The sequence below is a fragment of the Camarhynchus parvulus genome, chromosome 3 (assembly GCF_901933205.1).
Source record: "Camarhynchus parvulus chromosome 3, STF_HiC, whole genome shotgun sequence".
Lineage (NCBI taxonomy): Eukaryota > Metazoa > Chordata > Aves > Passeriformes > Thraupidae > Camarhynchus > Camarhynchus parvulus.
In genome coordinates this window covers 51,718,017-51,745,367 of record NC_044573.1, presented here as the reverse complement: position 1 = coordinate 51,745,367, position 27,351 = coordinate 51,718,017, and the positions used below count along the sequence as shown (strand labels likewise).

The 27,351-nt window shown below is 43.2% G+C and overlaps 1 protein-coding gene across 3 annotated transcripts in view; it reads right to left on the bottom strand.

Moving 5' to 3' along the window:
- PHACTR2 (phosphatase and actin regulator 2) overlaps positions 1-27,351 on the bottom strand; it is a 103,087-nt gene that overhangs the window by 51,299 nt on the left and 24,437 nt on the right. For 2 of the 3 annotated variants that reach the window (XM_030944851.1, XM_030944853.1), the window contains exon 1: positions 21,751-21,957. The exons of the other annotated variant lie outside the window; for it this stretch is intronic. In XM_030944851.1, the coding sequence (XP_030800711.1) occupies positions 21,751-21,793 (43 nt within the window). In that variant the 5' untranslated portion in view covers positions 21,794-21,957. Of the gene's footprint in view, positions 1-21,750; positions 21,958-27,351 lie in introns of those variants that run through there. 3 annotated transcript variants of the gene reach the window in all.

Below are 27,351 nucleotides of genomic sequence, written 5' to 3'. Positions count from 1 at the left end.
GGATCAGCAGTGCCAAAGTCCAGAAAGGGTTTCAAGTCCGAACCTTGCAACTCCCACTGCTTCCACAGGCAAAATGTTACCTTCCTGCAGAAAGTCAAACCTGGCAAGAGTGGAAAGCTCAGCTCAAAAGACCACAATCTGTTCTGCCTGTGATGAGCCCCTACCTAAGCTCTGCAAAAAGCACAGGTACTGCTACACAGGTACTTCAAAGGAAAAGAAGGAAGCCTGTGCTTCCCTGAAAGTCATAGCATGCATGCTCAGGGCTCCACATTCCAAAGAGCTGCATGGCTCAGAGGGATGCTCAGCCACACTGTTCTTTTCTGCAGTGTGCAGAGAAGAAATTTGACCACAGTTCCAAACAATGATGTATTTTTTTTTAGTTCTCACTTTCTTAGCTGTATACCTGGGATTAACTGGCTGAAAAGCTTATTTAGCCATCTGTCTCTTAGGTAGAATGCCCTAGTCCTACAAGACAATGATCCCCAGCAAGCAAGCAGGAGACCTGACCTGGGCTTTCCACTAATTACACAGGAAACAGGACATAAAACAGGGCTAGCTTTAGGGCTTGACATGTGCTTCCTGCATCACTGGGGTAAGTGCAAAAAATGCTGCTTTTTCTTTTTCCTGGTCACAATAACCGCCTCAGCTTAAGTACTGTTGCTTGGTTTGTCAGGGTACAGGCTCTCATTATCACAAATTGTCTCTTGCTAGTGCATCCCAAATGCAGATAACACACTTGTAACCTCCAGCTTCAGCATTACTTCACAGTATAGCTTTCACTCCCACGGGGTTAATTCTACAGAGAAGAAAAGCTAAGTTATGATTGCAGGACACTCTGTAGAGACACTAAAAATATCAAAGCAACACAGCCAGTCAGGGCTGCCCAGCATCACTGAACTGCACTTCCCATGCAGGAACTTCATGGTTCAGAGCTCATCTGGTCTATCTACACTGGCATCTGAGCTGGGTGTGCTCTACAGCACATTGAGCACTGCAGTCAGACCTCTACAATCACACCACCTCTCTTCTCAACTGTTTCTTATGTCAAAACACATCAGGGATTATCTTAAGGTCTGGGGAAAAAAAAAGATCTGACCTATGTTTGCAATATGCCCACAAACATGTGTTTGTAAATTAATTATTGACATTTTGGCAACATGCAGTCCTTATTGGAACAGCTACACTACTTCTTCCTCCTCTTCAATAAAATGCTTAACTTCCACACTTGCAGCTTCCTGAAGAAGGAACATGCAAATGCTCAGCCATCCTGTTATACAGGTTTGAAAGCAATCTGGCTGAAAATCTTCTTGCTACCTCCTCTTTCACCCTGGACACAGCTGGCTCCAACCAGAAGGAAAGGGATCATAGGTTTAATGCAGGGTGCTTATTCTTTTTTCTTCAACCCTAATACTTTAGAAAAAAATCAGCAAATTGAAAGTTTCCAGACAGTTACATTTTCCAGATACACAAAACATCATATCAAAGGTCAAAGCAACTCCTCCACAAAAACAGGGGGGAAAAAAATCCAGGCACAATGACATGCGGGAGGATACAAAAAACAAGAACTGAAGTATTGTACATAAAAGAGCAACCTAACTACTTTGAGCAACTGAGCTGCTAATTGAAAATTAATGCTTCTTGTGTCTGAACATAAAGGGATAAATCTCCTTGGACTACAACGGTATATATTTCTATTTATAGTTCAAATATTTTTGGATGATTTTGTAATTTCACCTAAAAGTAAGGTGCATGTACTCATCTTATTAAATTCTGTATTGATATTTTGAAACATCACATCTGAAAACCAGAACTGCAAAACTGGAAATGCTTCTTTACTGACTTTTCTTGGCATAGCCTTATTACGGGGGAGAAATATAACCGTAATAAATTCACAATGAATCTTTTTAGCTGCAGGCAAGAGGTAAATCTCCCCAGCAGATATTGGCTAGAAGTGTGAAAATAAACTGAAGCACCTGTGGCCTCTCTCGTGTGTGGTGATAAAGAGGAATTAAAAGCAACCACTTTTGCAGTACTTAAGAGGTGTGTTATCCCAATGCTGAGATAAAACTGGGTGAGGAGAGTCACAGGGAAGCCTGTGGCCCTGGTTTCCACCACCCCAGTTAGCAGCAATTTACTCTCCATCTGCCCTGAACAGGCCAGGTCAAAAACCTAGCAAAAGAGTAAAAGCATGGCCAAAGTTACTCTGGGCTGTTTGTCTCTCCTCTCCTCTCCCTAAGCAAGCCTGAGGCTGTCACAGGTCTCAGCTGGCTGGCTCCTCTGGAGGTGTACACCATCCCAAAGGAGAAGCTGCAGCATGTTAGGAGATTATTCTGCTAACCCCCCTACTCTGCATCACTGGCTAAAGGACTCACTGCTGATCCCTCCCTGATGCCTTTCAGCCATGCCAGATACACCTGGAAAGACAGAGGCATTTCCCTGCACGTCTCTGGCTGTGTCCCCACTGCAGGCAGAGGCAGCACACAGGTACAGCTTTACAGAGATGCTGCCCACACAAGTGGGCTTCCAGTCATCTCAGCCTGTGTTTCTGCACCAGCACAACAGAAACCTTGGATGAACCACCAGCCAAACCAGTGACCATTTGTAAGGCTGCACGTTATTGTAGGGGGCTAGAATATAAGAAAATAAAGATAGTGTAGAAAGTAATCTTACCCCTAAGGAGCTGCAGCTGGGCCAATTAACAAAGATCAGGAACAGACCTGGCTTTGACAGGCCACAGCTGTAACTGATGGGAAGAAGAGTGCTATAAAAGAGTAGGGTGCCTGGTTGAGAAGGGAACTGGAGTCAGTTGGCTGCTTTGTGGGGAAAAAAAAAAAAAAAAAAAAGCGCTCTGAGGAGATGCCCACGAGAAAAACCAAGAAGGTGAAACTTTTGCAATAAGGAGACAACAGCATGGAACCCCTGCAATGAGATGACAACACATTATCACTGCACTGAGAAAAAACAGCATTTTGTCTGGGCTTCTAAAACTGAGTCAGCTCCTACTTCTGAGCTGGAGAATGTACCATTGAGCTGGGACAGGAACAGAACAGGAGTGAAGGGGAGAGAAGTTTGTGAAGAGAGGGAAGATTTCTGCCAGGAGGTGATCACTTGAGCTCACTACCAACAGGTGTGAGAGATGCTCTGATGCCTTCAACACATCCAGTGCTGAAGCAATGACCGCCTGAAGTGCTAACCTCATCAGCTGTTTTCCTCTTCAGCATGAAAAAGGTGGGGAACCCACTCCAACTCATTCCAGACCAGCCAGTGCCCTTGCCAAACACAATTATGTATGAATATTACATGTGGTTTTCCCCTTATTATTACTACCTTTAATCAAATCTTTCACAATTAACATGTTTATATATCTGAAAGCAGGTTTGGTTTTGTGGGCTCCCATCCCAATGCTTCCCCACTCCTAAGTACTATGACAGGGAGTTCCTGATCTATGAATAACAGAACATGAACATACCCAAAACCTTAGGAGCAATTTGATCAGTCATGTAATTAAATGCCTGGGACAGGACAGCCCAGAGCTCACTGTGCTGCTTTTCAAGAGCATCATTTTCTTCTATACTGGCACCACTTCAACACCTTTTTTTCTAGTAGAGGAAACAGCATACTGCACTACTTGTCCACATGTGTGCAAGTCAACCTCAAAGCAAACAGTCTCTTTATGTGACCTTGCTGGCCTCAGAACCCTGCCAGAGAGGTCAAGAACACTTTTAAACCCAACCAACAAATTACTGATTGTTACTCTCATTGCAAATATTTGTACAGGCTTTTAGCTCTGCTGTCTTTGTAGAAAGAACTGTGTTTATTTTTAAATTCAGTTTTTAGCTGCCTTTAAAATGCTCGTCTTTGTTGCTAGATACCAGCTCGAATAAACAATAATAGTGAAACTCCAAAATACTCAGAACAACCTATTAATGACTAAACACAGTCTTAGTCAAAATACTAATTTGCCAACTCTAAAACCACAGCCTGTAAATATCATTCATATCATTCTGTACATATAATATCTTAATACATATAATTCTTAATACAGTCTAAGTTATCTTCTTTGCTATGAGGAAAAGGGAGTTGCCAAGTTGCAGCTGACTTTTATTCTGCATCATGTTTCATTACCCTCTGCATCCCAGGCACACAGCAAACAGCTGTTTTACTCCCTGTAACTTGTTCTTTACTAGGGCCAAGGTGGGGAAAATCAGGCACAAGCTGATATATTTGTCAGCTCAGCTGCCCTTCTCAGCAGGGCATGTTCATGTCCTTGTCACAGGACGAGTCTGTGCAACTGTGATGGGATTCAGTTTTATTTGAAAAACCATTATGGTCCCTTTCCTACACAATCACGAAACAGAAATTCCATCAAGCAAGGTGATGGCACTGTAAATCACTGCAGTAAAACCCAGTGGAATTATATACCGTCTTCATGAAGGTTTGAGGCTGTACTCATACATATTTTTTTACTTCAGTCTTTCTATGGAATCACTGTTTATGGAAGTGAGGTGCTGGCAATAAAAAAACCTTTAGCTGGAACAAATTACAAATGAGCAAGCTGCTGCCCTGCAGCTCATTGCACGGGGATGCTGGGCTGGAGCCTGCCCTGCTCACAGCTCACCCTGGGGGCACAGGTGCCTGTCACTTGTAAAGGCAGGGCTGGAAAACAGGATCCCACTGCCCTGTGAGAGAGCCAGCAGCACTCTCCTTTTAGATCCAGGCACCCGTCCAGGACTAAGCAAAGCATCAAGCACTCCTGGGAGGGAAAGGGGCTAAAGAAAGGGGCTTGTTGAAGCTTCAGGTGGGGAGATGTCATCTTGTTGTCAGAGAAGGCACTGACAACATGCTTTGCTCTCCCAGCAGATTCTTCCCTTAGGGGAAAACAACTGCTCTATAAGAGCATCATCATCATCAAGAGCAGATACATAATTGATACCTTCATTTCCCCACTTGGTTGTTCCTGATGCATTTGGGGCCTCCACTCTCTGTTAATAATGAATGACTGCATTATCACAGTGCTTAAAGAGGGCTGGCCATAGATCAGAACCTCTTTGCTTAAAAAGCAGTACGGACAAACACCAGAAAGACCATTCTTGTTTCAGCTCCAAGTATAAAATGAGAGACAATAGCCTGAACAACAGATTTCTGATTTTCATTGACACCTGCTCAGCTGTTGCATTTAAAAAAAAATTAGCTATCCACAAGCCCCTATGAGTTTGTTTGCCAGCATGTCCCTCTCTTTCTCATTCAGACATTGGCATTTTAAGCAATCATAAAATACATCTTTGCTGTCTGTAGGCTAAAACTTAATGCCAACTTCAACTTTTATATGCCAGCTTGAACTGAACTGCTTTAGCTGGAGTTGGATGAGGACCCCTTGAGCCAGAAAGCAAGCACCAACAGAAAAAACACCAGACCCCATCTCCTCCCCACCAGTGCTTTCCAGCACTATACTACCCCATGGCCTAATATTCATTCAGTACTTAACTTCAGCACACAGAGCTTCAAAGGGCACCAGAGGAAATGCCTGTTTGTCTGTCAGGGACACCTGAGCCCACCCAGCTACTCCACCATGCATCAATACATGGCTGTGCAGGAAAACCTTTCATATTTCTAGGTGGAATTAGGAGTTAGCAGTCATCATAGCCCAATGAAACATTCTAAGCCTTCCAATTACCATTAAGATGCATTCAGACTGATTGTGAATCAGATAATATATTGATTTTTTTTACTTTGTACAAAACCCAATATAAACAAGAAGAATAATTTAGCCTATTTTAGTGAGATTAATGTGGACAAAGGTCACTCCAAAATGTATGGAATGACATGCTTCACTGTATTTTGTATTTTCTTTAGGACTGTCTTTAAACCTTTAAACAATTTAGCTTTCATTAAAAAAATATTTTTATTTTTCCTTATTTATTTAGAGGTAAACCAGGCTACATGACCCTTGACTACTTACAACCAGAATACAAAACACTGACATGAATTACTTAAAAACCCAAATGAAACACAAGCTGTTCTCACAATTATCAAGTTTCTCTAGTTTTATGATTACGAGTGCCATGACCTTGTTGATACAGATGAATTGAGCACAAAAGCTTTACTATTTAGCCATGTGCTTCAGAGTGCCATAATAAGAACTTGATTGAAATGAAAGACGTGGTACAAAAAACCTGAATATGACTGTTGAGCCCTGGACCTATTGCCAGCAACTCCAAGCAGCACTGGAAATTCCAAATCCTTGCAAATAAAGTATGTACAGCATCAGTCTTCACCAAATTCATCTTTGGCATTATTTAAACCCTATAAAGCTTTCTTTTTTAAACTACTACCCTGGAGAGGGAACAGCGTGTGCCAGAGTGCTCGCCTGTTTCCATCAGTCCCTGGGAAAGCAAGCTGTTTCTCAGGAAAGCCCACAGGAATACTTCAGAAATTCCTGCTTGCAACTTCTGCCTGACCCGACTGTTTCTCATTCTGGGCTTTCTGCAACTCACCCAGCAGCTGATGCACCCAGGAAGGGAAAGAAAGGGCTAATTATCAGCTTGGTTAACAATGAATCAACACATGGCCAAAGTGTCCCACAAAGGAAGGAGCAATCACTGTTTCCACTGGTGGTGCTTCCACTTCCACAGGGTCTCTCTGAGGGATTGCCCAGAGGTGAGCAGCCCACCCTAGCAGGCAGGGCTTGCTTAGGTTTCTGCTCTTCCCAGCCAGCAGACCCCAAAATAACATCACTGCAGGGATCCAAGGAGGGAAAGGAAAGCAAAGATCCCACAGGTGATGGATGATCTTTTCCCCATGCCCAGGGGGCACAGAGGGAACTTTGCAGAGCTCTGGAATGGCAAGCAGGAGTCAAACCCAGTCCTGAGCCCCTGTGCAAGGCACAATGTCTTCACAGCCACTCCCCAGCATTACTTGCACCGTGTGCTTTGGAACCTGTTGAGCTCCAGCCTCAACTGAAGGAGCAGAGGGCCCTCCTGCAATCCCTGGAAATTTACCTCCCTCAGGAAATAACTCCCAAAAAATTCTATGCCATACTGAAAAAAAAATGCCCTGTAACTCCATCTCCAGTGAAAAATGCTTTGTATAAGAACAGATTTTGAAATAGAAAGGTTAATAACTATTCTTTAAAAGAGCACCTTCAAGTAGCTTACAAATAAATGATGGCAACTCTGTTGAGCTTAGCAAGAGGCTGTGACATTTTGGAAATGAAAAGAAGTGATAAAGAGTTCAGTCATTTTGCTTGCCTTGAAAAAGGTTTACAATTTCCCTTAAGCCTCCCTCCCACTCTTGCTAACATTCAAGTACTTGGCACATATTCACACACATAGTCAACATTTTTAGAACCTGTACTCACTTTTCACCCTAGCTGGATGCCGAACTTTGGGAGAGAGTGGTAATTTTAACACCAGGAGAGACCCAAAAAAGTGACTGGTGCATTACACCATGCAACTCCTTGCTGTGGGCAAGCGTTTGTTTCACATGCTGTGCTCACAAGAGCTATGGTAGATCAGAGAAAAACCTGGAATTGTGATGAAACATTTATAAGCCACGATAAGCAAACCAGAAGATTTCTGTATCTAGTAGAAAATTTTCTGTATATCAATACAAATGAAGAATACAAGGAATATAGGTAAGCACAGCAGCACAGTCTGACTCAGGTTGAAAAAAGTGCTAGAAAAGCACCACTAACCTTCACTGAATATTTTCTTGTTGTAGCAGGAATGAAATTAAACTAAATCAAGTGTTAACTGGCTCTTTTTTTTTTTTTTTTTTTTAAATTCCTGTATAGGATCATGAATAACATGCTAAACTGGAAAGCACAGAAATGCAAGATTTGTCCCACTCAGAAGCTTTTTGACAAACATTATGACATTTTATGCATTTGTGAATAGTGGTCACTGAGAATCAGTTCCATAAGTATTCAGTGCATAAATAAATAAAGTATATTTAAATTTCACTTAAACCAGAAGACTTTGGTTTCATTTTTGTGAACATGCATATGGCCCATACAACAGGGCTGCACACAGCCTTGCATTTGAAAGGCTGCGTTTAGTTTTTGGCCAGATGTCAGCACAGGAGGAGCAGCCTGGCCAAGCATCCAGCCAGTGACCCACATAAATCAGCCCTTGCCAAATCAGCTCAGCAATGCTGGAGCAGCCAGCTAAAGACAAGGGTCCATGGATTGTGTCAAGATACCAGGGAAAACATGATCCTATTTCAGGTAACACCTGCTCTGAGGAGGATGAAAAACTTTCAGATGTGTCCCCAAAGCTTCCAATCCAAAGAGCTCCATCACCAACATCGCCTTCCCACTTCAGTCAGCCTCTCTGCTAACTTTAAACTTCTGTCTTCTAAACCATGTGGGAATCAAAGGTTTGAGTGGACTTTTAATTATCTTTCATGCCAACAAAGACTTTTAGAGTATAATTGAATTTTGTGGGAAGTTTAGCTTTGAGAAAAGTTAAGAAGAAAAAAGAAATGAATAACAAGAAAAAAATAGAAAGATTACTACAGCACACACATTTTCTTCACACTCAGAGCTAGACAAAACACTGTATTTGCCCAATTTGCTCACGTGCTACTAATACTGCACACTTTTATGCAATAAAAAGGGCAGCCTACAGGCTGGGAATGCCCCCTGGATGGAGTGTGGAGCTCACAGGGATGCACAGTTCCCTTCCCCAGCAGTGGCAGCACTCCAGGCTCAGCACCTGCTCCCCAGGGAGGCAACTGAGCACAGAAAAGCACAAACACAAAACATGAAGTGACTCCTGTTATTCACACAGAGGGAAGTGCCTCGTTTCTAAATACTCTGGAATCCATGGCTCTGCATGCTGGCTTTTAGAAAGGACCTTTGACTCCATATCTTTTATATAATATTTTAATAAAGCCATCAATTTCACAACTAAAACAAGCCAGAGTGTAAAGCCAGGGCTAAATGTGCTAGAATATTGCCCTTGATGTGCTTTGGTCAAGCTGTTGAATGTAATCTCAATTTTATATGAAGTCACAGTACTTGTCTGGGGTGCATCTGGATGTTGTTTTTATAAGTACAAAACTCTTCTGGCAGGAAGAGGTGAGTAATTGGTGAAAATACTGCAAGGACTATAACTAAAAAACATGTAGGTTTTGTGCAAGGAAAAGTTCTCATCGCTAATTTCACAGACATGCAGTTTAATGCAAGGGGCTCTTTTTCCAGGCAAATACAGACACAGTGAAGGAAATGCAGGGCTGGATCCACAAAACTGAAGGATCCAATTTACTTCTTACAGCACCTACTCAGAACTGGGGAGGCTCAGAGCAAATCCCTGCTATTGAAGGGACTCCTAACCTACCACATGTCCTAAATCTGCCTTATTCTACTACTGGGGAGCTCTGGGGAGCACTGCTCTATCTCTCACCTTCTCTCATGTACCCTTCCTACAACCACAAACAATTGCTAGCACCAGACCTCTGGCTTCTGTATTTTCATGGACACAACAAATATTTTGAAAAATCGTCAGTTCTCTTGAAAACTGTGCTATGGATATTAACAGCAAAATATAACATCAATCCTAGTCTGATGGTAAAAACTTCAGTGAGTGTATGTGACTCCACATATGTGCACCACTCAGTGAGACTTCACTCATAATTCCTGGGTTAGAAGAAAAATGCTCCTGCCCATGTGTCAGAAGAAGAGCCATCAATATGGTACCAGCAATAAATGCATTGAGATAAACTAATGGTTGTCTTTCTCACCTAACTGCTGACAGACTAAAGAGGGCTACTGGAAGCTCTAATAAAAGACTTCTACTTCACTACCCATCTCCTTGAAGTGTCATCTCTTGCACCACCTCAGCATTATCCCAGTTTCCCTCCCTTCTCTCTCACCTCAAACACAGTCCTTGTTTTTCTCACCCCACAAGAAGAACATTTTTTGTCTCAAAACTTTTGCAACCACTCCATACATTAAAAAATAAACTTAAAAAAAAAAAGGCACCAAAAATGGTAGGTGAAAAGACTGAATTATAAGGAAATATACACAGTAAGACAAAATAAACCTCTCTACATTTGCAAGTTTTCCCGGAATTGGCATCTGGACATGTAAGTAATCACTTAAACCAGAAAGAATTGGCTTCATGCTGGTATTTTTTTTATGGGATTGAAGTGCTTGCCATTTGTTTTTAGGAAATGGTTAATTTAATTAGCAGCATCTGTTCCTCCTTTACTCTCCACTCAGTCTTACGTGGAATTTTCTGCACAAACAAGAAAAAATCTAAACTTAAAGCAAGCAACCTCTGGGCTCTTATAGACAGAGGATGTATCAACTCTTAGGGGGTTAAGAAAAACTTGTCTGTGCCACCAGACACCTCCCTGCTGACATGGTCTCACTCCTGCCCTGCTGCTATATACAGGCCCTCAGGGAAAAAAAAACAGGTTGCCAAATATGCTAACCAGTAGCATTCTCACCCAGGGACTGTCAGGGTGTAATGATGTTATCTGCTAAACCACAGGCAGGCAGGGGCTGAGGAGCCTGCTCCCCTGCAAAAGCTGAAGAAAGAATTAACCACAGCAGTGGGATAATTCACTAGCTGTCTTCAGCTGATTCCCTGATCACTGTGAACTCACCTAACAAAGGATTTCATTTAGCAGTGATGTTTTGTTCATCTCACCTTCTGCTGGTGTTTCTTGCAGTGTTTCTCTTCTGTGGTTGAGGAAACCCTGAGTGCAATGTAGGATGAGCTACAGAGAGAGAGATGTTTTCTCTACAAGCAGACCCCTAAGGACAGCTGGTGGAAAGGTAAAACCACCAAAATCCATGGCATGACTTCAACCATTTGTTGAATCACATCCATGGTCTATGACTGTCAGGTCTGACATGATCCATCTGCAGCTAAGTGTGGGGTGGGGGGGGGGGAAACAACATTTAATTATCACACAAAACCCATCTTCAGGACTGAATAATACTCATGGAAGATTTCAGAGCTGGGCAACATGAACCCTTCCAGATCATGCCAGGGTGATTTTCTGTGGCCTTTATTCTTACGTGCTATCAGATCTTGCTGATTTTGCACTGAAGCAGCTGGGAAAGGCTTGAACCTTAACAGGGTTGAGCTGCAGCCACTGCCAAAGTAAAAGCTGGTCTGTGCAACAGAGACAGTGTGCAATGACAGACATCAAATGTTGTGTGTCCAGCTCCTACTAACTAGAGAAACCTGCAAAGTCCCAACCTTTTGTTAATGGTTTAAAATGTATTGAAAATAATGCTTAGCTTTTGTAAACTTTCTAGTGGCCTAAACCTGTATTCTCAAGGGTTCTCATCATTTATGGGTGTCAGCTAGAAAGATACATTCTTCTTCCTCTTTTTCTTTTTAAAAATACATCATCCTTGAGATTCAATAGTGACATTAAATGCTTTTTTCCCTTCAACACATTTTTTGCTATGCACTTCAAACTAAGCTACAGAGTTTCCAGGTGCATTAAATGTTTCAGAAACACCTTGTTCATCTTGCTGGATCTGGCTAAAACATGTTCTCCTCCTCTTCTCCCTCCCTTGCCTCCGGTAGCAATGGGAAAATTAAATCAGCCGGAGGAGAAGTGCAGGGGGGAGTTAAGAGAGAGGTGTTGCTGTAAGTGTCCAAGATTTTTTTTTCAGTTTCAGGTTTCTGAGAATTCCCCTAGGCTTTTCCAACACAAACTTTCTTCCTCTTTTCAGAATCATGTTCTCTCTGTAACATGACACAGTTACATGACAATGCTGCCCAACAAAAAGCTTTTAAAGCAGAGTGACAGGTAATTTCTGCAATGCTTTGTAGTTAGTCTCTCTTTCTTTTTCTTGCTGGCTCATGTCTTGCTACTCTCTTATTACTTTCTCCTCCAACTAAAGTATATACTATTTCTGCTTGGTCTTTGTCCAGCTCTCCAGAAACTGGCTTTGTCCCCAGTCTTAGTTGTCTATTAACTGTTCATTCCCTTGCACAGACACAGCCTCTCCTGCGTCTCACTTATTTCTTCCATACTCTACTTCTATGTGTCAAAAGCAGCATTATTGAAGCAGGAATAAACAATAGCATTGTTTTTCAAAGAAATCAAATCTGTCTGCTCTCATAAGAGTCAGATCAGCCTTCCAAAACTTTCCTTCAGGAATTTAAGCACAGGAACTACCCTGCAATTACTGCAATTGTTTTAAACCTTGTATGGATTTTTAGCTCTACTTATTAATACCAATATTCTCCTTTTTTTATCAATCACTTGAACACTTCATGAGAATAGGAGAATCATGCATGGCGGTAAAATGTGTAAGGCAGGAAAACCACTACACCCTTCTCTGTATCAACAAAAAAGAGGCCAGATTTGCAGTGCACTAGAACACTGCTTCACATTTTCAGAACAAGAATATTCTTAGCATCTGTGCCAAAACCAACATTTCCTTCCCCTCAGAAATGCAATAAATCTATAAAACTCCAAGAAACAAACCAGTAACCTTCAGACACATTGAATGAATTTACAGGGAAGGAAATGCACAGCCAGTTCTGAATTATTAACAATGAAATAAATTATAACACATTTTAAATGCATAATTTAAATACATGTAATTTCTTGGCAATGAACTGTTTGGGTTTTTTTTCTTCTCATAAAGACAGCATCTAAGAATTATTTCCCACCAGCTTAGGGGGACTTTAAGTTGTAACGTGACTCAAATTACTTGATTGTATCCCACTAAATCTCTTTCATAAGCATGCAATGGAAGTGTCATTTCTTTGTTGATTCATCCAGGATCTTGGGGGGAAAAAAGGGAGGGAAAAGAAGCCCCCAGAGATTAGCTTTCAGTCTGGGTGACTTTATGTTGCTTGTTGTGACATAAATGCTTTGGATAAATTTATCTCTGGGGGTTATAAGCAAGGAGAGCAATTGGGAGAGGAGTCACAAACTGGATCCTCTCTTACTACCCACATCACACCATATTTTTAAGTCAGGATACTGCTGCTGAGTGAAATTCACTTGTTTGGTGCCTAAGCACTAGAATTCTTTCAACAGTAGAGGTGAAAGATGTACAAGCCATGCTGAGGCTTTCCATGGGCTCAGGGGCAAACACTGCCTAGGAACATGTATCCTGGGCACCTCATTCCCTACAGGAACTGCAGCTGGGGCTCTTCCATGAGCTCCTGTTGCTCCAGACATCCTCCCAACAGTATTTACACTGGGATACACCAGCGGAGGATGCAGTTGGCTGAGGAGGCAGACATGGACACTGGCACATGGCGCTGGCTTTGCAGCCCTTGGTTTGAGAGGGAAGATCACTGTTGCACCCAACTGCAGCAGGCTGAGCTGAATGCAAAGCCTGGCTCTTGGAATTACAGAATGCTTGGGGTTGGAAGGGACTTAGAGATTATACAGTTCAAACCCCTCTGCCACAGGCAGGGAAGCTTCCACATCCTGGCTTCCAGGCTCCCATTGTAGTAGTTTGTTTCTTCAACACAACATCCTCTTCCCTGACAGGCTGCCCTCCCCTGAGGTTTCCTGGGCATTCAGACTAAATTTCACTCATGACAAATGTTATTTGATCTGACTACCAAACAGAAATTGGGATCCAAATCGCTTTCCTTCTGTCGCCTTGCTCTACAGCCATGCAGGCAGAAGGGCACAAAGAGCCAGCCCTGTCTTCCTCCTCAGCAGAAAGGGTCAAGTGAAACAGCAACAATCATTTAAGTGTGCATCAAGTGTTGCAAGCCCCAGAAATAAAACCAGTGGTGACAAATCCCCAGTCAAGAGTTCACTTTCCGAGCTGAAAGAAAATTTTCTTTTATTTTCAGCAATGAAGAAAAGCTCTTAAGCTTGAAAAAGAGTCCCCGTGTGTCTCTAAGTCTTGTCAGCAATGTTTTAAGATGAAAGTGTAAATTACGATAGCAGTGAAAACATCAAATTTCATCATATATCACAGTTACTAACTGTGCAAATCCCTTAATTGGCTAAAATCAATAAATATTAGAGATTTTCTGTACTTTTTTGCAAATTATCTCTAGATCATAAACTACATGATCTGTTTGCATAGACCATGCAATAGCTCAGGCTCTAAAGCCCAACCCGCATCTAAGGCCTCTGCACCATTCTTGGGCTTTTGCTGGGCAGCACATTAAAACATTCAGATTCAGAAAATACAAAAAGTATTAAATAATGCTGAAATGACTATGATGCATCTACCTGATGAGGATGTGCTAACAGTTTGGGCAGATGGTCAGAGTGAAGATATTTTAAAACACTAATAAAAAAAAGCACATTCTCAGGGGTGAGGAATGCAGGCTGATCTTTGGGAATAGAATTGGTTTTGCTCACACAGTTTCAAATGTTAGGACAGTGGCATCACAGCCTAACTCTGCTAGGCAAAACATCATTCTAATTCATATGAAATCAATGCAGGAATCAGAGAAGAAAAAGGCAAGACAGCCTTTACCTTTTCATATGAAACTTCATTTTCACAAAGCTGTCATTGACACAGATTTGGTATTAACCCTCTGATGATCTGTCATTCTCATTCTACTGACATGCAACCTGACAGCATACCCTATACTTCCATCCAGTGATGGAGCAGCCACAGAGATCCTCATTTCTTCCTATCTTTTCCCCACTTGCACTGATTATCACAGTTGTACAAAGCAGAAAGAGAACAAAAAAGCAAATAAAACTTTCCCTCTGGACAGAGACTTTATTTCTGAGTGTCCATAAACCAAGTCAGGGACAGAAGAAATTCATATTCCTTTGCAGCGACCTTGTATCAAGCCTTGCAAGAAACTCAAGTCTTAAATCAATTTCCTAATAATGAGTTGTCACAAGATTAACAGAGGTGATTTCAAGGTCTCTGCTGATTGCTAGTCCAAACTACTATGTGGACTACAAAAAGGCAAGGTTAAATTGATTCACATATCACAATATTTAAACTCAGGAAAAAACCTCCAAATCCAGAAGAGAGGACACCCCACCCATGTGATTCTGATCAAACAGAGTGAGAAGAAAAAACAGTCCGTATCCTGCATCACCTGGACATCCATGGTGATCTTCCTATCTAGTTCCTACTGAACCATTTCATAAGACACTACAGGAAACGGCACACTCCAGACCACACCGTGGTTTTACACTTGCCCAAAAATACACTTGACAGTGCAGAGCTTGTAGAGTTCATGGACGGGGGTGGGGGGATGTGTCACTCTTTGATTTGGCTTTGGGGCATGAAAAAACTAACAAAAAGCACCCTCATGATCTGGCTACTTTCCCTGTCCATGGCTCATAGTCACACTTTTTCCTGGCTCAGAAGGGGTCCCAGCAACCCACCTCACTCTCTGGGATCTGCTGGGGGCAAAATAGACCAGAGCTACCACTGGCTGTTATTAATTTTATCATCACCAGCTAACTACTTCCTTTCTTTTTTCCTAAGCCTAGCACTGGTCCTACTCAAAAGTCAATCCTTTCATATCAGAAAAAGAACACGATCAGGAACCTGCCTTGTGCCAGCTAGAGAAGACAATGCATGGACAGCTCAGAAATTACTCCTCCACATGGGACTGAATGGCAGCTAGTTGGGGTATTTCTGCATATCAGAAATATTTTTCTAGCCACTGTTACAATTTTAATACAATAGGTAGAAATAAGTTCTGGGAGCAGGCTGCTTGCTGAAGTATTTTTAAAAATCCATCAGTGATTGACCCAAGGCACTAAGAGCACTCAGCATTGTTTTAAAACAATTGATTCAGTGAAAAACAAATTCATACCAGCATCGATTCAGAAGTATTTTTCTGCAATGTTACGTTTTTTAAACCTCAAAAAGCATCAGTGTCCAAAGGACAACTTTAAAGAAAAAACATACAAAGAAAGATATAAATGTGTAAGACCTTTCTGTTTCTAATAGGCTGGACTATTTGATATGATGCAAACACTGATGAGGATTTGAGAGCTCTTTGCTTTCCTCCTGGCTATCTTAGGTGCTGTCCTGGTTACTTCTGATAAGTTTTCCCATTTAAACCAAGGAATTAAACAAAAAGGACTGGAAAGCATTTTGAAATCTGTAACAGAAAACACCACCTAAGGATGAGGCCATATGACTCAGGAGAAATTCCTCAGGAGTAAGAAAGCCAAGGAGGAGGATCTAGGAAGGAAGGACAACTGATCCAAGGGGTGGCTGGGATCCAGCGGCGTGGGATCAGTTGTCAGTGGGGCTTAGTACAGGGGGCTCAGCAGGAAACAAGATCTTCCAGGAGCTTCTCATCTGGGGGAAGTATCGGGGTGGTCATCTGAGAAGACAACCCCCACACAAACACAGGCAGCCAGCAAAGGCTCTGCCCCTGCCCGGGAGCCCCTGTTCTCCTCATGGCACATGAGGAAGCTGATGATTAACGCTGTGAACAGGTGATTAGTGGCTACCAAACATCAGCACATGAAGATATCTCAGCCAGCATGCCTGACGTGAAAGGTCACGTACCATGGCAGCTAAACGAGGAGAAATTCTGGTCATGCCTGAAGCAGCCTCAGAGGGAGAAGAGGTGAGACACCAACCTGTTGAGCACTACACCTTTGTTTTCATACACATGTGGTCCCCGTGGCGTGGCTGGTGCCCTGTGTCCTTATGAGACCCGTGTTTTGGCCGTGCCCCAGGGCGCAGGCTCAGGTTGCAGCCTCCTCTGCAGCGAGGAATTGCTGCAGCTGAGGAGCCGCGGGGGCACCGCTCTGCTCCGGCGGATCACACAGCGTGCGGCAGCACGGACACTTGGTATTCCATACACATGCTACACTCAAAAGGGTGCACAATTTTTTCTCTATAAATAGTGATTCATTCCACACGCTTACATTCAGACCCTCACCAACAGCTCAAATCAGAATCATGGTGTTGGGAGCATGATGAGACCTATGCTTCCAGCAGTTGCCATTGCTTTTCATATTTCAGCTCAAGAAACACAAGCATCAACTTTTAAAAAGAGATCTTGCAGTTCTCATTAGTAGCAGGCAACTTCATGGCTATCCATTCTGTCTGAAAATATGGGCTTTTTATACCTTTGACCAGGCATCCAAAATATCCACTCAATCAGCCTGAAGTCTAAGGCAGATTACATACTTAATTAACCCAAATTCTGAAGCTGTCACAACTGTAGTCCCATCTGACAACAATGGCAGGGTGAAGAGTTTCCCAAAAATAGCTGAATAGCTTTGGATAGAAATTTAGCACCAAATGAAAACAGTACACCTTTACATTGTACTTAAAACTCTTGCATAACTTACAAAAGCTTAAGAAAAACAGGGAGAAATGAATAGGATTCCCAACATAGTCTTATGAGAGTTCAGCCTCAAAGTCCCTAACCAATTCAAATCTCAGGAAAAAAATAAAGAATATGAGGCTCTCTGCTAAGAATGTCCTTTGTGGCTGTGGACAAGTCATTTAGGGCTTCACATCGAATGAAACTTACCATTTCATCTCAATAGCTCTGCTTTCCACTCTTTCAAGTGCAGCAAAACCTGAAATGACCAGCTGACAGGTGTGTTGGGAGTAGCTCACTGCACCTGTAAGTGCTTTGAAATGCCTTCCTGTAAAGTGCAAGGAGTTTCAAAGTTCTTCCACTTTAGAAAGGAAAAACAGCCAGAGGAGAAAAACCAATTTCCTTTTTAAACCCCTTAAGAATTATTACTCTGAGGGTTTCTGTGCACATTCAGAGTCATAGTGGACTGAGTCAGGATGAGAATTTAGGTCTATGTCTGAGCATCTCCATGTCCAGCTCCTCAGGAACAGGAAGGCTTGCTCCACAACAGTGCCCTCAGTAAGGCTCACAAGGAGCTACTAATGCAGAGCACTACTGGAGTAACAACCTCCACTAGACAAGTCTTGGAATTTCTCCATGGATAACCAATTAGTTTGTTTAGCAGCACCTAGAAGTGCTGAAGCAAATCTTAGTTTTCCATTTCATTTCAGGATTATGACAAGCTTGCCCAGTTTACACAATTACAATTCCTCTGCACAGACACAGGTGAAGCTGCTGTTTCCTCGTCCATGAACAGGAAATCCCATAAAGCCAAGAGAGATGAAAAGCAGCAGTCTGAGAAACATGTTCACTTCTGACCTATGAGAATCATTTCACCGAGTGCCAAGGTCAACAAACAACAGGATCCTACCAGTGACTGCTTTCATCTCATGGGGGGAGCTGGGTGGGAAATAGTTTTCCTGTGCTGTTGAAGTACATTTTCATGCCCTTGAAAAAAACAAAACTGTGTGTCTGAAAAAGGATGAAATGCAAGCCAGACAGTTTGTGCTCTGTTTCTGCAAAACGTATGTGAGGAGAGGAACTCTCCCCCAGCCCAGAGTAGCAGCCCTGCAGATCTCATCCTTGGCACAGCAGGTCAGCACAGGGCTCTGACCCCAGCGAGCACCCTGACCAGTGGGGCAAGAGTTTCCTGGGACTTTCCCTTTGCAACATGTCCTATCCCTTCCCATACCCTCTGCTTGTGCTCCACATTCCAGGCTGAGCTGCCTGACCTATTCCTAGGAACACTAACAAGGTCTGTTTTTACTGGAAATTTCATTCTTGAAAAGGCATCGCTACTCAAGAAACAACAAAAATCTTTTCCCACCTAACTAGTTCTGCTTTGAAATGCTACCTTCCCAATATGCTGATCATGTCTCCACTGTTTGTTTTCCTGTGCTATGGCTGGTACTGAACTATCAAAGAAGAAATCCAAAAGGTGGGGGGAAAAAAAACCTAACTGAAAAAAGCGCACAGCTCTGCTGCCCTTCGATAAGCTGTAGATCAGAAAGTAGAAGAGATAGCTTTTGCACACAATGGCTGATAACCTCCAAAAGCACTCAACTCCAGCCAGTAAACGGGGAGAGATCACGTTAATCAAGCCCTGCCAGGCGTGGGAAAATCAGAGAAGAGGAAAGAAAATGAACAAGGATATGTGCTCCTCGTTATCCACATTATCTATACTGTCCATACAGTCTTCCCAAGCTCCTGTTGTGATTGATGTTTGTTCACATTTTCTAATCATGGCAAATAACAAACAAGCTTTAAAAAAACTATCTAAATGACTGGAAAGCTGTAACCTGGGAGAAGGCGCAAAAGCTGCCTACAGACACCAACCAGGCAATCCAAGGCCTGCTTTGCTGCCCATCTACCACTCAGAGTTATGAGAGATGATTAAAGCCCAGATCCTCCTGTCCAAAACACTTCAACAGCCACTCACATGCAGCTGATGGCAAACTCTAGCACGACAGTATGGCTAAAGAAAGTTCCAGTGGAGTATGAAAATCTGAAGTTCTTCCTCTCTTTAAAGGCATGCTAATCCATCTGGTATGAGTCTACATCTGCCCAGTCGAGAAAGACTTTGAATTTTATGATTAGGCCTCAGTCCTGCCCTTAACCCAATGAGGAAGTGGCACTGGGACCTCGATCTGTTAAAGTACTTCAACATATATTCACATTTCCAAGAGTAAAACCTTTAACTTAAAAACCCAGCCCTTCAGGACACTGGCTGAGGTCCATCCTGAGTATTGCATTATGTATTTATTTTATCTCTTCTAAGTCACCTTGTGACTTTCAGGAAAAATCTTTTACTTTAGTTTGCTACATCAAACCATGTTCACTTGACCAGTGTACCCAAGGGCCCCATGGTGATTTAGCAGTGGTGCCCTCCCCTGCACAGAGCCAACAGCCCCTCTGAGCCCTGCAGGGACACAGCAGGGCTCGTGGGGCAGGGTCTGAGCCCTGCAGGCTGGCATGGCTGGAGGAAAAGGGAGCGAACAGGCAAGCAACTCCTCACAGCTGCTTTTGTGTGGCTCACTGGGGATCTGAATGCACTATTGATTCCCTAGCACTAAAACAGATTTGTAGCCCCTGCGTGTGCAGGACAGATATCTCCTTCAACTCTAATCTCTAGCAGCTGTCAAAGACTTAAATGGCTTGGAGCTGCCTGGAACGCCAAAATCAACGAAGATTTTAGGCCTGCTTGCCTAAAGGGCAACCCATGGAACAGGAACCAGTGAAGTCATTCTCCTGCCCTGATCACAGATGGATAGGACCTCCCAAACTTCACAATGGATTAAGAGTCCAGATCATGTCAGTAAAACAGACTACAGAAAACAAATGAGTACACCCCCAAGAATCCACGCTGCCCAGAAACGCACTTGCCCCTATCATTCCTTGTTGAGGATACACCCTCCCAACAATTTCAAGAGCAATAAAAGTGCAGTGGAATTACTCTGCCAGAAACCTCCCAGAGGCACTGCCACTGTCTCACCACAAACTGCAGTGCTCTTAAAATAAAGATAACTAAATTTTACTTGGCAATGTTGAGGCAGCATCATCATCACTTACATCTTCAGATATCTGTCTCTCACCACTCCTGATCGGAAATTTTCTTTTCAATCAGGAAAGAATTCAACAGTGATTTTTTTTTCTTTCAGGTAAAACTAGAAATTCTGCCCAATTATTGTCCATTATCACCCAGCCAAGCAAAGACAGGCACTACAGTTATCCTTAGTCAAGATACAGGCCCCCCCAAGGCAAAATGCTCTCACAATAGACTTTTGAACTTAAGAGTTTGGTCACTTTTTTGTACAGGAAGTTTAACAAAAAATTTTAACCAGTCCATCTGTTTCCTTACATCTGCTTTCTGATGACTACCTTGAAACAATCCTAACACACTGGCTGCCGGGTGAAACCTTCAACAGGATGGTAACATTTCTTGGAAATGGTCCAATTTTTCTTTCATGTAATGTTTGACAGGTGAGAAAACCATCCAAGGTTTTGACTGGGATGGTGTGAGTAGGAATATAACCAAGTTTGTCTGAAAATTACGCGTTAATACTGAAACTATTCTCTGAAACAGCAATGAAGGAAAAATAAAAGGAGAAAAGAGAAAGTTTGTTGCACTGTCTCCCATTTGACAAAACATTCCCACATTAACAGCAATAAGCAAATTAAGGAAAAAGTTCAGTCTTCAGCATTAAAATCCACAACAGGATTGGTTGGGGTTTTTTTTGTTTGTTTGTTTTTTGGTTTTTGGTTTTTTGGGGGTTTTTGGTTTTTTTGTTTGTTTGTTGATGTAAAGGAAACGGGCGTTGAAGAAAAACAGGCATGCAGGAATTTCGCAGGAAACTTCAAATCTCGCTGAAGTTAATTTAGATTCTACATTCTATTACTGTGGGAAGAGACCCACTCTTCAGTAACTAAAACACACCGGATTATCTTAACAACATTCCCAAGAAGCTCGTACTACCTTCAAAAGTTGCAAACAGACAGAGCGGCTTTACTGGGGGGATGGGAGTGGGGGGATGGAGGTGGCGGGGAAAAGGACCCGAAACAGTTCCACTCACACGCTATTTATTTATTTTCAACAGTCTGCTTACACATAAAATGTCCTGGAGCTAAAAGCAACCAGCTGGGCGGATTACTAGCCGCGCTCCTGGGCGAGGTGCCAGAACTCCTTCCCTTTCCCTACAAAGGGGAAGCCTTCGTTCTTATTTATTTAATAACGGGAAAAGAAGGAGCCCCGAGCCCCGGAGAAGCTGGGAGGCACGGCGGAGCCTCACGCCCGCCGGGGGCCGCCGAGCCGGGCAGCGCAGCGCCGGGAGCGGCCGCGCCTCCCGTTCCGCTGCGCTCCCAAGGAACGGGGCAGCGCCGGCGGCGGCCCCGGGACCGCGGGCACCGCTCCGCCCGCCCCGGGACCGCGGCCCCCCGCCGCCACCACGGGCCCCCGGCGGGAGCCCCCGCCCCGCCGCCCCCCGGTACTCACCGCCGGCCGGCTCGGGCAGCGTGGAGACCGAGGTCTGGCCCATGGCTCGGCCGGGAGGCGCTCACGCCGCCCGCGGGGCGCGCACTCTCCGCCGCGGCTTCTCCCGAGGGCACATCCCGGTGCTGGCCGGGCCCGCGCTCCCCGCCGGCTGGCGGGGGGCGGCTGCTCCGGCTGCGGGCCGGCGGCTGCTGCCTGTCATCCCGCCGAGCTGCCCGGCACCGCCGCCGCCCCGGCCCTCGCCCCCCGCCCTGCTCCGCCCCGGCACCGCCCCGGCCCGGGGGCTGCGCGCCGCTCCTGCCCCGGCCCCGCGCGGGGCAGCGCCGGGATCGCAGGGGTCTTTAATAAATTTAAAAGTTAAAAATAAAAAAAAATGAAAGGCAGAAAACCTCCCCTTTAGCTACACGGAGTTTCCCCTTTAGCTACTCGGAGTTTGGGAAGGACGGTGCGCAACTGGCGGGGCTTCCCGCGCTGCTGGCGTCCCGGTCCCTGCCTCCCCCCGCCCTGCTCCAGAGCCTTAGTCCAGACACGGAGTTATTCCCACCCCTTCTCATCCCCTCTGAAGGTACAGGGGAAACCTGAGACAGCCTCAGGGAGCGATCCCATCGCCCTGCTTGAGGTGCTTTGCTGTCGGGAGCAGTTTTCAGGCTGCGCTGCCGTCGCGAGTGGAAAAGGAGTGCCCGAGCGGGGCATGGGATCCTGACCAGGCTCGTTCGGCTGTGGCTGAGCTCTGGAAAAGTGCCCGACGCTCGCCACACACACAGGTACATAATGGAAGACAGGACTACTTTTAGTTTTGGGAGAAAGAAGATAGCCAAAGACAGCGGTATCCAGGCAGCACTCTGCCTTAACAGGTGACAAGAAGGGACAGAATCAATGGGATGAACTTATGAGGAAGATGGGGGAAGACGGACATTGTGCATATAGCTCTAGGGCAAAACGAACAAATTATTAATTTGTCTTCCTTAAAGCATAAGCATCATCCAAGCAGTGATATAAGCTTAATGCTAGAGCAAACAAGTAACTGTTACCAAAAATAAAATAAAAAATAAAAGCCCCCCAAAACTTGAGCACCTAATAGCTATTGCTACACAGAATCTAGAAATAAGCAGGGAGATGCATATATATGACAGGAGGACACCTAAGGCTCACCTGAAGAACGAACATCTATTAGCAAGACATGGTGAAATTACAATTTCCTAGTGGTCTGGAAATCCTAGAGGAAAATCCTAGAAGGGTTGAAGTGATGTCTGGCTAGCTGATCTTTGCATGTGGTGGCACTGTGGTGGTGTTTCAAGGATGGAGGCGTGTTAGTGTGGGGCCCATACCAAGGACACAAAAAGAGCACAAGAAGTTGCTGCTGCCTGTGTGGTAGGCAGAAGAACTGTGGTTGTCAGCTAATACATGGAGAATACAACTAATGCTAGCCTTCATGGTTTTTTATAGAAAATAGGTCCTGGTAAACAGCTCTTTTATATCCTCATTTTATATGATTATGCATTAAATTGCCAGAGGCTTGAGTGTAATAGACTTCTGCTAGGTACTTGATTTAGTAAGAGAAAAAAAGTGACTACAGCACAAAATTAATAAAGCACAAACAGATGAAGAGCTAAATGAAAAGCAGATCAACTGTCCAAGCAGCACTAGCATTTAATGAAGATGTTGGTGAGCTGCAGGGAGGCTCTTCAGAGTTTTCATCAGGAATCTAGAGAAATATTTTTTCAAACAGCTTTAAAAAGACTAAATAAATCACCACTGGCAGCAATTTTAGACAGTAAATATTAACAGAGTGATAATGAGAGCAAGGCAGTCACAGAGTTATCTGGATTATTTAACAAACTCAAGTCTTTCAAACAAGTTTTAATAGGGTCAAAATGAGAAAAAAGTCAGACTTGGAGGATGGAACAACACAACCTATATGGCCAAGGAATGTATCTTTGAATACTCCATACAGGAGCTTGGAGAAATTCAACATGAGCTCCTAGTGAGCTAGTGCTGGTGGAAAAGGGATTGATGTGTACATACAGCTGTGCAAGTAGAAAAGGATAGGTAGAAATCCCATTGCCTTGTTGTGCTTTTTGTCAGACAAAAAGTGCTGTCCCATATCCAGTGTTGTTGTCTCTCCTTTAAAAAGATGCTGTGTGATGTGAGAGAGCTGGAAAGAGATCCACAAGATAAGATGGAAATCGCAGAAAGCGGTCTCCAACAAAAGGCGTGGAAAAAGCCGATGCACTTGGGAAACACTGACATGTTGCATTTTAACTCAAGAGTGCCCTTGAAAGGAAAGAACAGCATTGCAACATTCCTGGATGTTCAAGCACTGAAGGAAGGACTCTTTGACCCCCCCAAATCCAGGTTCCATACAAAGCACGGTGTTGAAGACCACCGAGTGGGGCTTATGCAGAGAACCAGGCTGAATTGTGCAGTGGGAGCCAAAGGCAAGGTCGATGGCCTAATGGTCCCTTTGTTAACCCAAGGAAAGGCTTCCAGAAGGGCAGCTTGTTGTATTAGATGACTTCTGTCATTAATTTCTCAGGATTTTTTTTGCATGCAATTTGGCACGTTCATTTTTCTTACCTTGAAAAGTTATTTTTAAAGGGTTTGTTTTGAGAAACTCGAGTTACCTCTTTGGAGTCACTTGTAAACAGGACATAAAACTTTTCCTGTCTGCCTCTGGTGAATCTCATTAATTTTATAAAAGGAAATTGTGTTCCCCTCCTGCGTAAAAGCCCAGTTTACAATGCAAAAGTGTATACCATCTGTCTGCAATGCTTCGCGTGATGTAACGAAGTCCTCAAAGTCAATTCGTGAGCTAAATAAATGAAATTTAATTACCACATCCTTCATGTAACTGAAGTAGTTGCCAATTTATTTTGGTTTAGTTGTTGTGTTTGTTTCTGGTTTTTTCTTCCTAAGTTAACTGATGGTGACAACTTTCTTTTCTGTGAATGGTAAGGGAAACTGGGCTGTTGAAAGATATATTACATTTCTCATATGCAAGGCTATATTTATATAATTGCCTCCATACAGAAGGATTCTAACATCCTACTGACATTCACATGTGAGCCTCCACACAAAATACACACATTTAATATTTGCTTGTCTGTAGACCTTAATTCTGCAGGATGATAGAGGTGTTCTCATCTGTGCATTAGGTTTCTTGCCATGTTGATAGCTGGCATGTAGAACAGTTGAAAGTTTAAGGATATAACAAATTATTCTAGCAGAGATTTAAGATTGCAATTATGTAGAAAGAATACACTTGTATCTGGTATACTTGTTTTTTAGGGTGTAGATGATCCTACGATATCTTAAGCTGTATATTCCACTTTGCTCCTAAACGTCCAAAAGGATTAGACACTCAAACAGACTTCTAAGCATTTTGCAGTATTTTAGTCTTCTGGGGTTTCTGGAAATCCACAATTGCAAGCAAAGCAAAATCAGGCAGGAAAAGATTAAAGAGGGAATTTCAGGATTAAAATGTCCATGATCATTTTATCCAAGGCTATTCTTGTACCGAAGGAAATTTTGCAAAAAGATGCTAAAATATATGTGTCTTCCATCAGGTGGTGAAGCAGCAGTTCAGCTGATGGGTACAAGAGGTGCCAGTAAGTCATGCCAGACTGTTCTGACACAGCAGCATCAATGGGGTTCCTGGAACCTGTGCCCCAGGTAGATTTGGGATCCAATGTGAGTAATAATGTCTGATTGCTACATGCTAGACACACAGAACTCTTCTCTTCTTGCCCAAAGTTACTGTGTTGAGTACTGTGGAGAGTGCTCTTAAAGAGACATTCTGCTGAACCACCAAAAGGGAAAAAAATCACTTCTTCCTGAATTTCAGAAGTGTTTGTAAAACTAGAATGTCTCACTTGTTGAAATGGCTGGTACGAGATCTCTCCATGGAAGATGATGTAAAATTTCCAAATTTTTCCAAAGTCAGAGTGAGATAATACACACAATAATCTATCTCATATATGAAAGGCTAAATTCCTTCCCCTCAATAAAACATCAAAGACCGGACTATTTCAGTGTGTTTACTACACTGGGATGATGGATGGCAATAGATGACTTCCAACTTGCAGGATGTTGTTGCCTGGTCTTTACAGTTCTGTAGGCTCATGTAAAGAGGCATTTTAGAAAGGTGAAATTGTATTACTATTCTCTCAGTTACCAAGATTAATTTATGGCCCTAAATATAACAGAAGCTATGAGGAGGGTCTATCACATTTAATCCCAGGGTTTGTAATGCAGGACTGGCAAATGTAACAGGCTAAGACTATTTTCCAGGCGCTTATTAAGAAAAACCAAGAGAATGGCATTGAGTCCAGAGCACAGATGATCCAAACAGGTAATTTCTTATGTGTTCCACCCACTCACAACTCCTGCAGAACTGCAGGAGGATGATCAGCACAGTGTCTGGCAGGCTACAGAGCTGAATGATACAACAAACAAGGCAAGGGTCATGGCATGGAGCAAACATGAGCAAGAAGCTGGGTCACCTTTTTAGCCATGGTCACAATAAGGTTTGTAACAACAACACTGAATTTGTACCTGTCTGTAGAGAACCTGCAGTTATTGGGTGAAGAGTTTGAGGAGGATACCACCACAGTCTCTTTGCTTGAAATATCAGCTGTGGTTGAGCAAAAAGCTAGTTCTGTTTTCTGTGAAATTGAATGCAGTTCTTAAACCGGCACCATCAAAACAAAGTCACAGGCCATATTCATGGATTATACAGGCAGCACATTGGGCATTTAGGCCATTTCCTTGTAATAACCAGAGGCTTTTTCAATAGCCCCAAAATGTTCTCTCTTTTGAAAATATTTAAAAATATTTTTATGTGTCCTTTTTTTACTTTTAATGGCTTAGCAGTGCTGTGCCTTCACCAGTGTCACCCACCATTTTCAGTGTCCAAGCGTAAGGAAACAAAAAAGAACTTGAAATCTTCCTTAAAAAAGAGGCTGTTGTTTTTGTGAGTGATCACCAGTCTTCCTGCCACAAAAATCCCCATTGCATACTGTCTACATAGTAGAATGGAAGGCAATTACACAGAACTGAGAGGAGCTTCTGTAGTTCAGTCTCTAAATTTGGAAGCTAAGGTTCAGAACTTTAGATCACAGGAGTTAATATGAAAATACGGGTTATTCTGATCAAAACATACAGCAGAAGTTTTTTGGATGAGATTTGTTTGTTCACATTAAGATTGCACTGGGTGATGGGCAGCAAGGCTGTCACCTATGGAAGATCTGAGGGGCTCAGACTTGTTTAGTATTCAACTCCTGTTTCAATGTCTGTTCTTATTTATCCATACTAGATCTTTGTCATCAGAGGCAGGAAAAACAGCACAGCTGGACAAACCCATTCCTGGTGATTTGGCACAGATGGGTTTTCTTTCTGCTCACAAATTATCTCCAAATAGGTTCTGCACTTGCAAACCTGTTTGCTACTCTAAATTATTCACCACGATGGTTTGCAAGCCAGTTTTGAACACTGGGAAGCAGGTAAACAATTCATGGCAACAGGAGTTCAATAATTTATCATCCAGGCTGTGTGCTAGGTGCCCTCAGCCATGGGCATCTCTTTGTGCTCTCTGATTCAGGGGTT